Source organism: Chelon labrosus, assembly GCF_963514085.1.
Source record: "Chelon labrosus genome assembly, chromosome: 8".
NCBI lineage: Eukaryota > Metazoa > Chordata > Actinopteri > Mugiliformes > Mugilidae > Chelon > Chelon labrosus.
This window is the reverse complement of record NC_140358.1, coordinates 7380424-7396717: the sequence shown is the minus strand read 5'-3', so window position 1 is coordinate 7396717 and position 16294 is coordinate 7380424. Positions and strand designations below refer to the sequence as shown.

The following is a 16294-nucleotide window of genomic DNA, read 5'->3' as shown; positions in this document are numbered from 1 at the left end:
CTCTAGTGTAATTTAAGTAAGTTGATAAAGGCCGTAGGTTTGTTGAAATCAAATTTTGGTTCATTTGTAGTAGAAACAAAGCTCACTGTCTCAACAATATAAATAATTCATCAAGTAACCCGACTTATCTAAGAGAGCGGTTATACTTTTGTGTTCTGGGGCAGAGTCAAACGTGTAGAGAACTGACGGTCGCTGGTGGCGTCGTGAAAAACACTGAAGATAAAATCTCTCAGCAGCCTTTACATTGGTAATTGAACCATCTGAGCCCTTAAATCTCCGGCCGGCCTCCTCTGTTAGAGAACGTGCACTCAACAAGAGGAAATGGCAGATTCTATTTCAGCTAAAATGCGGATGGGGGTGGGAGGGCTGCCATACAGAGGAAGTGATGCGTAGATTATAGCTCTCTTCTGAAGATGTATAGATGTGCTCAAGGTGACTTCATCAAGTGTCTCATGTCTGAAGATTCTTTTTAAAACACCTTTCTTCCATTCACTATAATGCTCAAGAGGATGTGTAAAATCCCAACCTATAACAATAAACTCATCGTGGGAGCTTACCATCTATGAAAAGTATTTACCACTGTTCAGTGTTTTCATATTTGATGTTTAATTGAAGCAAAAATATCTAAACAGATGATTCAGACTTAATCTTTGTTATTTTTGTAGGATTTAAATGAATGAGAGCACTATTCACAGAGCTATTCAGGTTAAGTTAAATGTAAATAGTAGATTTAATCAATCATTTTGGGAGGTTTTTTAAAGTTTCTTTTGGCTAAGTTAACTATAAACTGTATGTTATATACAAAAACTGCTATTTCAATTAATCTCAAAGAATGTGTTTTTGTTTTTGGTGTTGTTGATACAACCTTTCCAATTTCTGAAAGTCGTGCCTACAGGGCATGTTCTGATTAGAAATCAATTCAGGAAAGATGCAGAGATAATAACCAAGGAGACTGGCCAAAAAAAGACAACTTATTTGGCCATTTCCCTCAGGCTGAAGGATGAAGAAACAAGCTCATCTAAGGGCTAATTGTTTATCTTCCCCGGTGTTGTGCTTGAAGAGAGGTAACAATGAGAGGGAGGCCATGTGCAAAAGCAAACCAGACATGGTTCTGCTCTAATCACTCACAAAAACAATGAAGACTCCTGTTTCTGTGTTGCAGTCTTTAAAGGCTTTGCCATTAGCTGTAGCATGAATCTACAGACACACCGGAACTGTGTGCCTTCCGGCGATGAATTATTTACATCTCGTGTTTGTAGGCTTTTAGAGAACGAGTGAGATGGCACTGAATACCTGACCACAGCAGCATACAGAAAATTGGCAAGGGACAAGTCAGCACAATTGAAAAAATATATTGGAGATAAAAAGGGAAAAGGGCCAATTTAATATCCTTTGCTCGATAATCATCAGTAGAGTAGATGTAGAATATAGGATCTGATATCTGCACAAATACTCAAAGATGGTTGATATGACCATGCAAAAGAACATTGTTCATAGAGAGTTACAGGGGCTGTGTAGTCTTTATCTCTCCCAGAGCAACAGTGGAGACAACTGAACTGTTATGCTGTGAATGAAGCAGCGGGGACCCAGATGAATAAGACAGAGGTAGGCCCCTTTGCAGCTTGTCTTGCATTTCAATCACTGCTCTCTCCTAGAGTTAAAACACATATCCTGTGTAGATATAGTGTGTAGACATAGAGGACTTCAGAAGCATGCAGCTGCTCCTTCCAGACAGAACATATCAGAATTTCTTTTCTTTGCATCTACATTCCCTTGCATGGGCGCACACATCCTGTTTGCGAGCTAATGAGTTCACTTTTAACGTCACTTGTCGTTCCCTGTCTTCCATCCATCATCATCTCTAAATCTTCTGTGGCACTGTGTGCCCTCGGCTTCACTGGGACTGACATCCAGCTGTAGATCTCGCCCAGCCTCAGCTCACAGCAATCAAAACACTGTACTTCCACACATACACCTCTACGGGACAATGACACAAGCATATATCTCAATGGACTGTCATCCATGACAACTTAAGTAGCCCATTACATTATTTACTTTCCAACAGCTCTTTGCCTGCCAGTAGTGGGTCAATGTCACTGCATTACATTTTTTATGCTCAAATCCATTACTTTCCAAAAAAAGCCACAAAAAGGGAACACTAGAGCATGTAATATAGGAAACTATTACACACTACTTTCTCAAATGCGAAACCACAGTCAGTTTTCTGAAGTGCAGTTTATTTCTAGCATTATGGTTCTCCACGCAGAAAACTCAGTCAAACTGAAAACCATTTATCAGGAGGAGTAAAAAGACATGGTGTGGACTACACACTCAGAGACCTTGTGCCGACAAAGTGGTTCGGACTATCTCCAATACAACCCTGAACACAGAAGTGAGTGAGGACTTCTTTCCCTCACAGCTTTCTCTTTCTCTTTTCTTTCAAAGATATATGTGTATTGAAGCCAAAACACAGCACAAATGATTGTAATACTCTCAGACAGGATTCTAAAACTAAAAGTTATCATGGCGGTAGCAGAGATAAATAGTAGAAGAAGTGTATTTGGTTGGCCAACACGGCAGCATGCCAGATGATATCCAAATGAGCCAGACTCACCTTTGTGGCTGGCACGGCTTTTGCCAGAGTCCCCACTACACTAGACTGTCTGGACCAGCTCCACTAAAACAAGAGAGATTCAGTTTTGTGTAGTGTGTGTATCTGATCATGGCTTTACTACAGCTGATCATATGGTGGTACAAGATTTCTCAAAGGTTCTGCTGTAAGCGTCTGCATAGGTGGACGCCTGTCTATTTGGCGCATATAGTGATACATTCTGTGCGGCGCAGGCCTTTATGGATATGGGCGGAACATGAATTTTACATCACATGGACTCTTGTGGCTATGCATTCGTGGAGGGTATAGAGAGTGCTTAAGGTTCACGAAGAGAGCCTCAGAGTCCTAGCCAGATACAGACAGAGAGAATCCTCTCCAAACCGCGAGTTATATTATTTCTTATGCTAGTAAGCTTGCAAGATCACATGGATTTCTCCCTACAATGTAAGGTGCTGCTCATTCTGTCTCACAGCAAATTTCGATGCAAAAACACACAACATCCTAGCCTTTACATTATTACATACATCTCAGAAAATATTCTACCTTTATATTATGTTTCAAATATTTGAATATATGAGTCTAAAAAGGTCTGTAAAGCACTGAACAGAAATAAAACTGTTAAAGCTCCACGAGGGACGTTTAATGTTTTTGTCCCTATTAGAGTGTTTTCCTACCGGGACATATGTGTCCAAATAACCTCTGCTTCTTCCTGTCCTCTTGCTCCAGCAGTCTAAAAAGTATTGCTGCAACCGACCCACACTACATGTATTCTTCTTCTCCCTGGTTCAGTGACATTAACCTTTCTCTTGCAGAATCAATAGCATTTTATCCAATGCCTCTCTCTAAGCTCCCACTAAAGGTTAATGCATAAGAGATTGGATCGGTGAGAGCACATTTCTTTTATTGGCCAAAAAAAAGAAAAAAAAAGAAAAAAGACGCATGTGAACTGGCATTTGTGTTCAAATGTAATTAATTGATTTTCATGCACAGAAAACAAAGTGAGTGGTGGACGGGTGGGAGGTCTTTAATCCTGGCACTGGAAAGGTTTTAGATAAATCTATACACATGGCCTTAGGTTTGAAAATATACCTCAGCTCTGATCACTACTCAATAATTTTTCCAGTCGAACAACCTTGTTACAAGGGTACTTGAAAGCCATTCAGCCAAAGACCAGACACTCTCCTTCAAAGAGATTTTATATTTTTCCACACAAACAATGTTATTTGTTAGAGCACTAAACAGACAGAGACGGTTCCCATTTGAAGCTGTTCATATGCTTAAATGTAGAAAGGAAAAAGTATTCTTAGTGGTGAACTTCGACAGACTAATGCATGCCGTCAGGTCTCATGTCTGAGGCAATGTGACCATATTTCCTAAATGTCAATCTTGTCCGTTAACTAAAATATTTCTGGCTATAGCCAGTGCTCTCGTGGAGCCACTGCAGACTGCATAAAGTCCAGGATGTCAGTTAAGGAGTGCTGCAGGCGCCATACTGTGTGCAGTGAGTGAAACCACACCTCATTACCAAAGCTGACAGGACCTCCCACAGCTGTGGAGCCCCTCGCTGAATACTGAAAAATCTGTATTACATACGAATACCTTTCTTAAAAGTTATTTCTTTTTGACAACCCAAGTGCTCTTCTTATAGTGCCTCTTTATTCTTCTCCATCTCTGTTTTGAACTGTAAGTCACACTTTGTTTTGAAAAGTGCTCCATATGGATGATCTTTAGTATAACATTAACATAACGGGCATGAGATAATGAAATTCAGCTTGTGCAGTTGCCACTAAACTGACATTTATATTCACTGTAGTACTGCTCTGCTAAAAAAATGAACATTATTTCTACATCTCGTTCTCTTCACCACCTGCAGCTTAAACACAGCAGGATTTGAGGGAAAATGGCCATCCCTGACTGTGCTGTAGAACAGATATTAAAAAATAAATAAATAAAAGTGAATAAAGAAAATCCTTGCAATGTGCTAGCTGCCCCAAGGCACCACTTATGGTGGATTGTTAAAAGACAGATGCACACATACAGCGGATGCACATAAACAGAAGAGACTAAAAAAAAAAGTCAAAGTTCACCAGGAGAAACTGAATTAGTAAAAATAAAGTTTCCTTTCTCAATATCACTGGTCCCAAACAGACTTTCAGTCACAACAAACTAGAAATATCCTCACAAGATTTTCAACCAATAGAAGTTTCCCTGGAAACGTTTCTACTCAGCTAAATAAAAATATGAAGTTTAATCACAGTGAGTGTGAAGTGAGTGGACTCGCTGTCTATTTTGAGGCCGAGTGAACAGAATTTCAATTCAACTTCAAACGCTTCCTCCCACCATTTACAAGAGGTGAGGGCTCTTAATTACTCTATGTATCTGGCTGCCTGGTGTTTGGTCTTTAATGATCATTAGTAAATAATCCATCAGCAGGGTCACATTAAGTCTGTAATGACTTGAATTCCTCATCAAACACTTGTTAGTTTTCTTCTTTAGCTGTTGAAAGAACATGTAGCTTTGTAATATTTAAAAAAGGGTATGTGTTGTTGAGGATGCTTCCATGCATGCATGATGGATTATCAAGTGTAACAGCAATTGTAATGAGAAAAATCTATCCATTAGGGTCCCTTAACTAGACTCAATCTGTACGGCTGTTAATGAGTCAATGCTTCGTCACAGAGCTGGAGGACCTGCCTGAGACTGAAGACAATCAGGAGCCGGATAGAACCAGACCCTTTAAGCCAATAAATCCACAGCTCCAGCTGCTCTCGACCTCCTCTTACCCGCTAGTCCTTTAGGGGGCTCAAGCAAGCAAGCAGCCATAACTGAGAGCAGACGCGGAGGTCACAGCAAAGCTAATCTGTAGTAATAATATTAATCACCATAGTGTGCTGGAAGGTCACATTTGCCACATACGGGCTTTCTACAGAGCCTCTGTACATAGGTGGAAACTGGAAGAAACGTATGTTAAGGCTAAGGTGGTTATTGAGATACACTACAGGACAGGTACTGTCTCACTTAAGAGGATTTGTGAAGAAAACATGAGAAAGTTTAACAATTCTGCAGTTTAACAATTCTGCACAAAAACTTCGAATGCAGCAACAGTCCAATCGGAAAGGACATGAGTTGAAACAGAAGATGTCGCCCAATGTTGTTTTATATCACCAAGTAAATGAAAAGAAATGTAAAATAATTACTGAGGAGAATATAATCAAACCTGTATCGTGTACACTACATCAGGCTTGTGTTGTGGTGGTGCAATCGGGATTATGACAAAAACTACACCGCAGGTATCTACGGACAGTTAATCCCTTGCAAATGTTAGATAACCCTCAATGAATTTCCTCAAGCTAAAACAAATATCCACTTATTTACGACCACATGCATTTAATGCACGTATGATAAGAAACAGCCCAGATAACACCATAGACAAATAACTGCAGTATTACAGAGCTGGTTAACAATACAAAGAAGGACTTACTACTTTCATGCACTGCTAATTATTATTTTTTTTATCTTAAATTGATCTGTTGTCTTCTCCCATTATTCAAAGACTGTAACTATATTCATCGTTGCCACTGTTGCCACTTCGACCATTTCTCAACATTTCATAATGTGGTAAAAATATGAAAAAAAAAAAAAGAGACATAATATATTCTCTGCTTCTGCCATGACAGCGGCAGAGAAAAACTGCACTGGCTGTACTGACAGAGAGATTTTGCTTTACACTAATGATATTATGACTGTAGGATACTTGGTTTTCAGCGCTGTACGGGGAAAATTTGACAAGTGAGAACTCATTACTCATAAATAAATTAGAATCCAACACTGAAAAAGACTTTCTGGTTCCCCAGATTTTTTTGAGGGATTCTGCGAAACACTCGACGCTTGAAGTTGTTTATCGTAAAGCTGGTGTAAGATGTTGTTTGGATGGATCAGGCTGCCATCACTGAAAACCTTTGGAACTATACATTTGAATGTATTTAGTGTTTTGGACTCATCTAAGGAAGGTTTTAACAAACTATGTGTAGCTATCAACACTTAGTCCCTCCTTTGTGCAGATAATGAATATTTGTGTGTCATATATGACACATTGCCCAATCATAGGTTTACGTGGTCAGCGAATTAAAATGAAATTAAACGTTATCAAGTCGGATGTGAAGAAAAGATGAACAGTCGATTAGGGCTGTGTTAATGTGGAGTATTAATTCAGTCCAATTAGCACGGCCAAGAATGCAGAGAACATGCAACACCTCTCTGTCTTAAGGGCCCTCTTCTTTCTGCAAAGCAATTCATTAGTCAGTACTTCTTTAATTCTTTAATTAGAAAGTCCGTCCTTAATTTGACACATTAGTGGGCAAGCCGTCATTTACTCAAATTGCTGTTTAATTATAGCGCACTCTCACGTAAACACACATGAACAGAGTGTCCCTCCTTGAGTGACAGGCCAGTGTTTGCAAAAACTGAAGACGTGTTAGGGTTGTGATTGGCAGGTGGTGTTGGCCCAGTAACAGACAATCACGCGCACGCACACACACACAAACACATCCAAACTCAGCGGAGCAGCTTCCTGCTGCAGCTGCCTGACCTCCAAACAGACCTGACAACCGGAGCCTCAGGACATGGCAAGGTAATCGAAAACAACAAAGACTGAACGAAGCTACCCTTTTTCCCTATACTGCCTCCAAATAATAGGATTATGCAACAATTCCCATCGCAGTCATTTGATGCTGGAAAAGGAAGAGGAAGGGGGAATCTCAAGGTAAGAAATCTAGCTGTTGTATCAAAGCTATCCAGAGTGAAGGGAGACATTCTCTATTTAAGTTTACATTTACAATTCGATATGGCTAAGGGCAAAACGGTGAGAATTTGAGACCATAGAGTAATTCTGCAGCACTGATGCAATACTTGGAAGTACTTGTTGTCAGTACCTGGAGGCAGGCTGGCTCTCTTCCTCTTCTTGCTGCTCTCAGCAGTGTTTTCCAAGGGAGGACACTCAGTCACCAGTGGTACGCTGGAACCGTTGAACTGAAGAGGGTCGTTGTTGGCTGATGGATCAAAGGGCAGAGCGTTGAGTCCTGGAAGATGGAAAACACAGAACAACACATTATATTAAATGCTGCTGATCATGTAATACGATGGAAAGCTCCAGCACAGGACCACAGATAGACAGAGGTCTGCAAGGTTAAGATACACCGATCAGCGATCACCGAGAGAAGAAGTAAATAACATTGACCATCTTGTGACAATACAATGTTCTGCTGGGAAACTTTTGGACCTGGCATTCATGTGGACGTTTCTTAGACATGTACCACCCACCTAGACCAGTCACCCCCACCCCAAAGCAATGACACTCCTTGAAGGCAGCAGCCATCCTCAACAGGATGCAGCCTGACACAGACACACACACAAAAACGGTTTAGGAACAACTCAAAAAACATGAAGAACAAGGTGTTGACCTGGCCTCCAAATTCACTAGATCCCAATCTGATCAAGTATCTGTGGGATGATCCACAGAGGCCCCTCCCCTCAACCCATAGGACCCAAAGGCCCCCACTAACAACACTCCGTTGCAAGACACCACAGGACACCCTCAGAAGGACCATGTCCATTCTCCGATGATTCACAACTGTTTAGGAGGCACAAGGGAGACTTACACAATATTAGGAAGATGGTCATAATGTTATGCCTGATTGTTGCATATTTGACCCTGGACTTTTAAGAGAACAAAAAATGGAAGTCTAAACATTAGCAATTTAAAAAAAGGGTTTTCAATTAATTATCTAAGCAGAATTTGGGTTTTGAACTGTTGATCAGGAAAACCAGCAGCTGGAGAGGTCACCTTGGATTTATTTTGCACGTGGAATTCTTCACTATTTTTACATTTTAATTTCAACCCCCCCCCCCCCCCCCCCCCAAAAAAAAACATTTAAAAAAAATATGGCATATTAATCTGTATAAAGAAAAAGATTAACAGTATCTTTAATGTGAAGTTAAGAGACATTCACGCAGCTTTGAATGCAGTATTTTTATGTACTGGGTGAGAGTAAACGTCAAGACCTTGGAAAACCACTTTTAATATTGAGAATTTTACTCAACAGAAGGATTTTATTTTATTTGTCAAAATAATTCCTAAGCCAAAAACAGGCAACGATTGTGTAGTTGGCTGACATTTGATTCAATACTTTGTGCATTCATAGACACACCAACAAAACACTCATTACTGTCTCTTCCAGTCCTAGTCAATTTTAACAAGCAAAACTCTAACAATAAAAATAAGTAAACCTAAATATCATTTGCTGCAAATGTCACCTAGACAGGATTATTGTCATTATGTTTTGTTGTATGTTATGTTTTTGTTTTTTTTAAATGCTGTAGCTGTAAAGAATCTAATGCACCATATCGCCTTAAATTCAACATTTCATATTAATTTCAACACTAAAGTAAGTTGGGATGAAGCAGGCCTATACTATAAGAACATAAACTCAAATACAATGAGGCCCTACTGTAGAGGCAATGTTTTATTTAGGATTTCAGTTTTGATCAGTTAGAAGTCCCAAAACTTGCATCTAAAAATAATAAAAACTAAAAAGACTCACGATAAATGATAAGCAACTTAACTTGTGTTTTCTGATATAGCATCAGCTATCTGTGCTCTTCAAGGGTCGTATTTGTCTAGAATTCAGAGCAGGGTCCTGGTGAGACTTAGTCTACATTCATGAAAAATTCATGACACTTCTTTGTGCTCCGATTTGTTTTTCCCTCCACGGCACAACAGATCAGAAGCCCCACTTTGCTGTAGACTATCAGAGGTCTGAAGGACCACGATCAGTTTGCATTAAATCCAGACAACATAATTATTACCAGACGTTTAAACTGTTCTCGAATTTCTTTTTAAATCTTCTTTTCATTACAGAAGATTTATAGCTTAAGTTTTAATGCTACCACTTTGGAGAAAAAAAATAATTAATGTAAGTGGATCTGCATTCTTGTTTTTCATGAAACACTAGACCTAATGATGTTATTGATTTCTGTGTCATCTGTGGCTTCTATTTCCATGATTTCCATCAGTCACTAGTAAGATTGATCAACACTGAATGACAACTGAGACAAAGAAAGAAACAGAAAATGGAGACAAAACATGCCCCGATTGAAAGGCAGAATAAGGCAGTATAAACTATTTCTTTGAATTTTACTATTAAGGTGCTGTCAGAAAATACTGACGTGTGTACACTCCTCTTTTCTTTCATAGAAACACCCATTGTGCCATCTAAAATATATAAAATGTCAAAGATGCCTATTGATTGAGCTGCATGTAACCCCTCTTATAACACCACTATGTACCTCAAGAAGCGATAGTGAATCAGTGTAGTGTCTAGTTCAGTATGTGAGAAAGGAGAAGCAGAGGTGTCCACAGAGTGTATTTTCATTCAAGAACATGTAGTCTGGGAATTAAACTGACTACAGCGCTGGCTGAAACTTATGGCAAGGGACCTTTGGAGACCTGTATGGACAGGAGAGCAAGGTTTATCTATAGCATAGAACAGGATTCCCATCCTGAAGACACACTACAAGAATTTTTGCCAAATTTGACCAACATTCCCAGTTGGGCAAATTCTGCACCAGTCTGCAGTAGTTGGGGACAGTTGGCATGGATAGTTTGCACAAAAACCTGCTTGTGTGTGAGCGAGGGAGTCAGTGTATGAGGGGAACAGACCTGACCCGACCTCAGTCGCAGTCAGTCAAACATCAGGTAGTGTGAACTGATTACTGATCCAACTGCAAACATGTGTTTCCAACAGCCAATGAAAAAGAGAGGGTAGGATCCAGGAAATGGCGTCAGAGTTGGTTTGACAAATCATATAGTGTGTGATCGCTCATCAGGCACAGTTGTTAAGTGTGTGATCCCCAGTTCTTCAGCGTCATACAAAAATCTGCTGTTAGTTTGTACTCCTAGTCTTTTCAGAATCTGTAAAGACTGTGAAAGTTGTGTAGTGTGTCCCGAGCTTTACTCCTGTAACGCTTACGAGGTTCCGCCCCCAGACACTGAGCTAACGATGAAGGCTGGAGGCCAAGATTGTGTATTATCTAGCAGGTTGGTCATTAGATCATTTCTATGCTGTAGGAGTGCCTGGCAACAGTAGACACAAACACTGATTGTCCATGCGCTGTAGAAATTTAATTAAGTCGGGCCGAGGACAAAAAGCCTCATTTAGTATCTGTAGCAGCTTCTGTGTATTATTTCCGCGCTTCTAATAACACATATTCATCCCCTGCCATTAGATAGTAGTTAAATATCGTATACAGTGATAAAATGTAAATATGTTTACATGCAGCAGAGCACGTTATCATGAAAGTGGCTTCACTATTTAACAGAACCATAGAGGACCAAGCTTGAGAAAAACACCATTGAACCTTCAAAGCCACGCTTACAAGCCAGGTACAATACAACCTGAGCAATAAGGCATTGAAATACATTACATCTGTGGAGGAGAGATTTGTTAGATTTAGTGCAGAGTGTAAATGGACAAACAAACACGGACACACATGTCTTAAGTTGATCTCTACTCAGCACCCAACCGTCACATTTCTTTAAAGATGACCGACAACAGTCTGGATAGTGAAAAGAATCCATTACTCTGCCAGTGTTAACTGTACACTAGGTTTTTTTCATTCAAAGAGAGAGCCTTTTCAGTCATGAAAGGCAGGAAGAGTTCCCAGGAAGACAAGCCATGGAAAGAGTGAAACGACACTGAACAGCTGGCAGGGAAATACCACTCAGCTTTAGTGGTTACAGTGTCAGCACAGTTCAAGATGAAAGAAAGAAGTACACTTTTGCCCATGGTGGAGAGCTTATCTAAAAGATTTTATAACCTTGAAGAATAGAACTGGACCTCTAAAAAAATGGTACAAACGTGTCTGGTCCTGTTGACAAAGGATTAATAGAGAATGAAGAAACCAGTTGATATCAAATGTGTGATTTAAAACCGATGTAGAGCTATAATACACAGAGCAAGCGAGGATTTTAATGTGAAATCAGATACCTCATCTGGCTGGAGTGATAGCAACACTACAGTGTAAACTCAGGGGCAAAAATGGAGAAAAGCACACCGCAAAATCCAGTCAGAATAAGCTTTTGGCTGTTATCACACATCAGAAACTTGGTTCTGTGTGAGTGAGTGTTCAGAAGCAGTCATCAGACAGTTATCCACAGCTAAATTCCTTGTTGGTTTAAAAACAAAGGGTGAGGAGAGAGCTTAGGACTGAAGTCTGGGAGTGTGGGCATAAACCCGTGTATATTAACACAGTCTATGCTGGGTCATCATCCCCATTTCCGCTGCTACTCATATGTCTGTAGGGTGATGAATGACGTGTTTGAGTTTCAACATCTGGCCAGATGGTGGAACAATGTTGGTGAGTATTACTCCCCAGGGGAGGAGGAAAATAAATACCAGGAGGCTGGGTGGAGGCAGGAGGAGACTAGACACAGGGGCTGTGGAGTAAATTACAGACACAAAAACTGCAAACTGAGAGACAAACTTTATGACCTGAAGATGCGATACAAGAAATATCACAAATGATTCTGACCTGATCTTGCATCAAAGAAGCATTAAAAACATGCCCCAGTAATGGTATTGTGAATCAGGAAAAGCATAGGACCATTAGAATATGAAGTGAAAGTAAGTGGGTCATTAAAACACCATTTACCTGCCTTGGTGCACCTACATCGTAAATTTCTTGAGAGAATGTGGAGCAGCGTGTGCTGACTGTGTCCTCATGTTAAAATGGGTCAATAACACTGAATCTGTAGCCAAGCCAGGACCAATCCAAGTTTAACTCATTCATTTTTAAAGTTTTTTAGCAAGTGTCAAAACATTATTCATTTTAGCTCAAATTTGTGTATTTCTTCCTTTTTTATGAAAGTAATCTCAATACGTCTGGGCTTTGGATCAATGGTCAGACAAAACAAGATGGCTTAAGATATTTTTTATTTATTTATTTTTTTCCACTTATTTGCATTTTAAAGACTGCAACAAAATAATGGAAACAAGCACCTGAACCTGCATCTGCATCTTATGTATATTTCACTGTACCGTAAATGATGAAACCACCACTTTGCAAAGCACTGTATGACATAACATTGTCCAATACTATAATGACAGAATAATTTGCAGTGAATTAACAAATCTTTAAGTATGCCCAGATTTTCCTTCTCTCCTTCCTCGGCCATCACGCTAGCTTCATGAAAGCCTCCACCAGCAAACTGAGTGGTGTGAATGTGTGGCCTGTGTTTCCTTTATTAGATTTAATACATTGCCTTTCAGGTAGTCTTTTCTGGTGTGTTAAATCAGAATGACTGAAAACCCATTAAACACAATACTGTTTATTAAATGTATTGTAATTCTAAAAGCTTCACGACTCACACAAATCACAAAAATCTATAATATCTGAATTAATTTGCAGGGATTGAAACCACGGTAGAGCACCACACATCTCAAATGACATACAGAAGCAACGGTCTGTGTCAGTTAAACAAATTACTGAGAATATATGTAATCACATTTGGCCTAACACAGTATTATGGAATGAGAGCCATTAAATAATGACTCTGTAATTTGTTTTTAATAATGACTTTGCATCATTGGCAGCTGATGGGATCGAGTCAGTGATCTTTCAGGCAAAGAGCGGGGCTTTAACTAGAATGGCACTGAGCTGTAATGATTCTCTTACCAACATACTGGTGTAATTTTCCTGTAGCTCTTAATCTAACTCTTATCAGCTAATAAACCCAATGGTACAGCATTAATAATGCAGAGCATAAGGAAATGTGCATCAGCTCAGCACTGTGAGGAACAGCATTAGTGGGTGGATGGCCTACGCAGAGGACTATTAATCTAAGTTAGCACTGAGAAACTTAGAGAGACTGTGTAGACTACTGCACATTCATTCATTCCTTGTGGCAAAGGGCCAGATGGTGGCACGCTACAATGTGATAGTCCAACTCACAGAAATAAAGATGCTTCTCTGACTGTTCCTCTTAATTGTCTACAACAGCAAATAGCAAAAATTACACTTAAAGGAATTGGACGGACTGAGTCCTATGCTTCTCATGCTCATAGATTAAAGACAAATATCCCCAATACACAAGCAGAAAAACGGCTTCACAAACACTTTAGTTTTGCAAGGTTGTGAGCTCACAGTTGGATGCACCTGACAGTATAAATGCTGCAAAAAAGAAAATATTTATTTACGATGCTCAAATTTAACTCAGGAGACAAAACGGAAGCAACAACTCCCACAGCCCCTGTCCCATTAAAGAGAAGACGTCAAGAGTTCCTGCGTTTAATTCATTTGTTATTTTTTTGTCTCCCTTCTCTCTGAACTTCAGTCCCACAAGATCTAAACCCAGGCAGACGTCAGTGCACGGTACAGAGACACGACCAACGGTGTAGGTGTACGCCGAGACTCCACTGGGAATGAACAAAGACTTTCATCAGAATGGCAAGCAGCAACCTCTTGAAAAATGAAGATAATGAGAAATGACAATATTGCAGTTCTACGGGTGGGCACTAGCTGCTTCTGCAAAAAGCATGTCAATCTCTACGGACCCTCATGTTAAAATGATCAATTATACAGGAAAAAATAAAGTTTTACTGTCTTCATTCATGACAACTGCAGTGATATGGATTCTTAAATAACTCACCTGTTTAAACTATATTAAGCCTTAAAGTTATGCCAAAGATGGAATGACAGGAAGATACTGTCTTTGGGTTGCTATGTACCTGTCTATGCATGACCTACCCACCTCAGCTCCACTTAGTATCTGACTTTTTGGCTATTTTTGGATCAGCCTCACATCATGGAGGGGTTGATCCCGGCCATCCTGGTTTCTTAAAGACCAAATAAGGATCAAAAATCTAAAGAATTAAGAAATAAAGGAAAGCAGCAAAAGCTCACACTTGAGAACCCGGAACCAGCAAATGAATCTATATTGCTGGTTATTGCTTATCAACGGTTTCTATCAATCCACAAATAGTTTTAAAACTATAACATAGTTGCAGATCATGGAGGGACCATATCATGGCAGAAACATTAGAATAGATGCCAAAAAAAAGAGAGAGAGAGGTTACATTCTCCATTACGATACATAAATAACACTGGAGTAACGCAGATCACAAGTCACATTCTGATAATGTTCAAGAATCATACTGCATTGCTATCACGGCAAAGCTGGCTGCCGTGGGTCAGAGAAATGTGACAGTCACAGGCTATAACTCTGGGTCCTGTTGGGTGGCATCTGGCAAGTCCACAAACAGGATCCCAAATTAGCCCTCGGTCACCTGAAAGATTCCTGATGAAACCACGTCGCAAGACCTCGCTAAAAACCTTTCTGCGTAAATCAGTCACCACAATAAAATGAGACATTACTCTATTCATAGCCGTCAGAACAACAGAATACATTCTGGACCGGGACGGTGGGCATGAGCCCCGGGCTTCCTAAAAAGGCAGCCGACTGTGAAGTTATGAGTGCCCTTAGCAGATGCATAAACAAGGTGTCTGACTGATGTGGCTTAGCAGGGGATGGCAAAGAATGCCAAGCAGCTGTAGTATTCACAAGAGACTATTAGCCAAGCTTTTCACTTCCTGTGTATTTATAGCAAAGACAAAGCAGTCAAAACCACAGGCACTTCATACGAGTGGAGAATACGCGGGATCATTTTATGCACAATTGCATTATCTGTCAGACTCATTATAACAAATTAAATTAATGGTTGAGAGCATTCTGCTTTGCTTCTGTCCCTTGCATTTCCTGAAGAGAGGGTTAAACCTTAACAGTCTGTAGCCTGTGTAGGATATGCCAATCAGTCTTAGTTAAAACTGAACTTCAGTTTTGAATATTTACACATGAGGGGCCAATTTTCCATAAAGTTAATTGTCATGTTTACACAATACCTGCTCACGGTCTTGAAAAGAAATGGCACCTAGGTAAAACAGAAGCTCGGCTTTAATTAAAACCATAGACAATTAAAAACCATTAAGACAGCAGCCTGTACTGGTGAAGCCTCGGTGTCTAACTCAGAGTGTGGAGAACTGATTATGGTGAATACAGAGGAACACAGTGACAATGTCACCCATGGGGTCCTCTACCAACCGGAGGTGGTACGAGATGCTGCTGTTTAGTTTGACTGTTTCCATGGAGACCTGTCAAATCAAGATAGACTGAGGATCTCTGCTGGGTAACCTGTCAACTCGGCTGTACAAAAAAACAGATGAAGCAGACATCACAGTCACCACTACATGTACACAAAATCGATATTTGTTCTGCTCCATGCGAAAAACACAACACATACTTTGGCAGACCAATCACTCACCTGCTGCCTTTTAGCCCCGTGATAAAATTACACAAAAATGAAAATAGCTTATTTCTATTAATCAAGGAACCTAATTTCATTTTTATAGATCTTAATGGTTTAATGCTATGCTAATTATGATTGCCCAGTCGTGCAGTTATAGGAGGAAATAGTGTGCAAATAAGAAATAGTGAATATAGGGTAAACATCACAGTTTTCCTTCCTATTACAGTGTGTCATTAACTACGTACCAAAGCTAAGAATATCACGAATATTTAGCATTTTGCATCTTTAAGTAAATGTCAGTGACACCAATCAGGGTTAATATCAT

General features: G+C 39.8%; 1 protein-coding gene across 7 annotated transcripts in view; it reads right to left on the bottom strand.

Annotated features, from left to right (window-relative positions):
• Positions 1-16294, bottom strand: part of enox2 (ecto-NOX disulfide-thiol exchanger 2) — a 175031-nt gene that overhangs the window by 88081 nt on the left and 70656 nt on the right. For all 7 annotated transcript variants that reach the window (XR_014699180.1, XM_084549315.1, XM_084549317.1 and 4 more), the window contains one exon: positions 7543-7689. Coding sequence is in view for 6 of the 7 variants with exons in the window: in XM_084549315.1 (XP_084405441.1) it covers positions 7543-7689 (147 nt within the window). In the remaining variant the exon portion in view is untranslated. The remainder of the gene's footprint in view (positions 1-7542; positions 7690-16294) is intronic.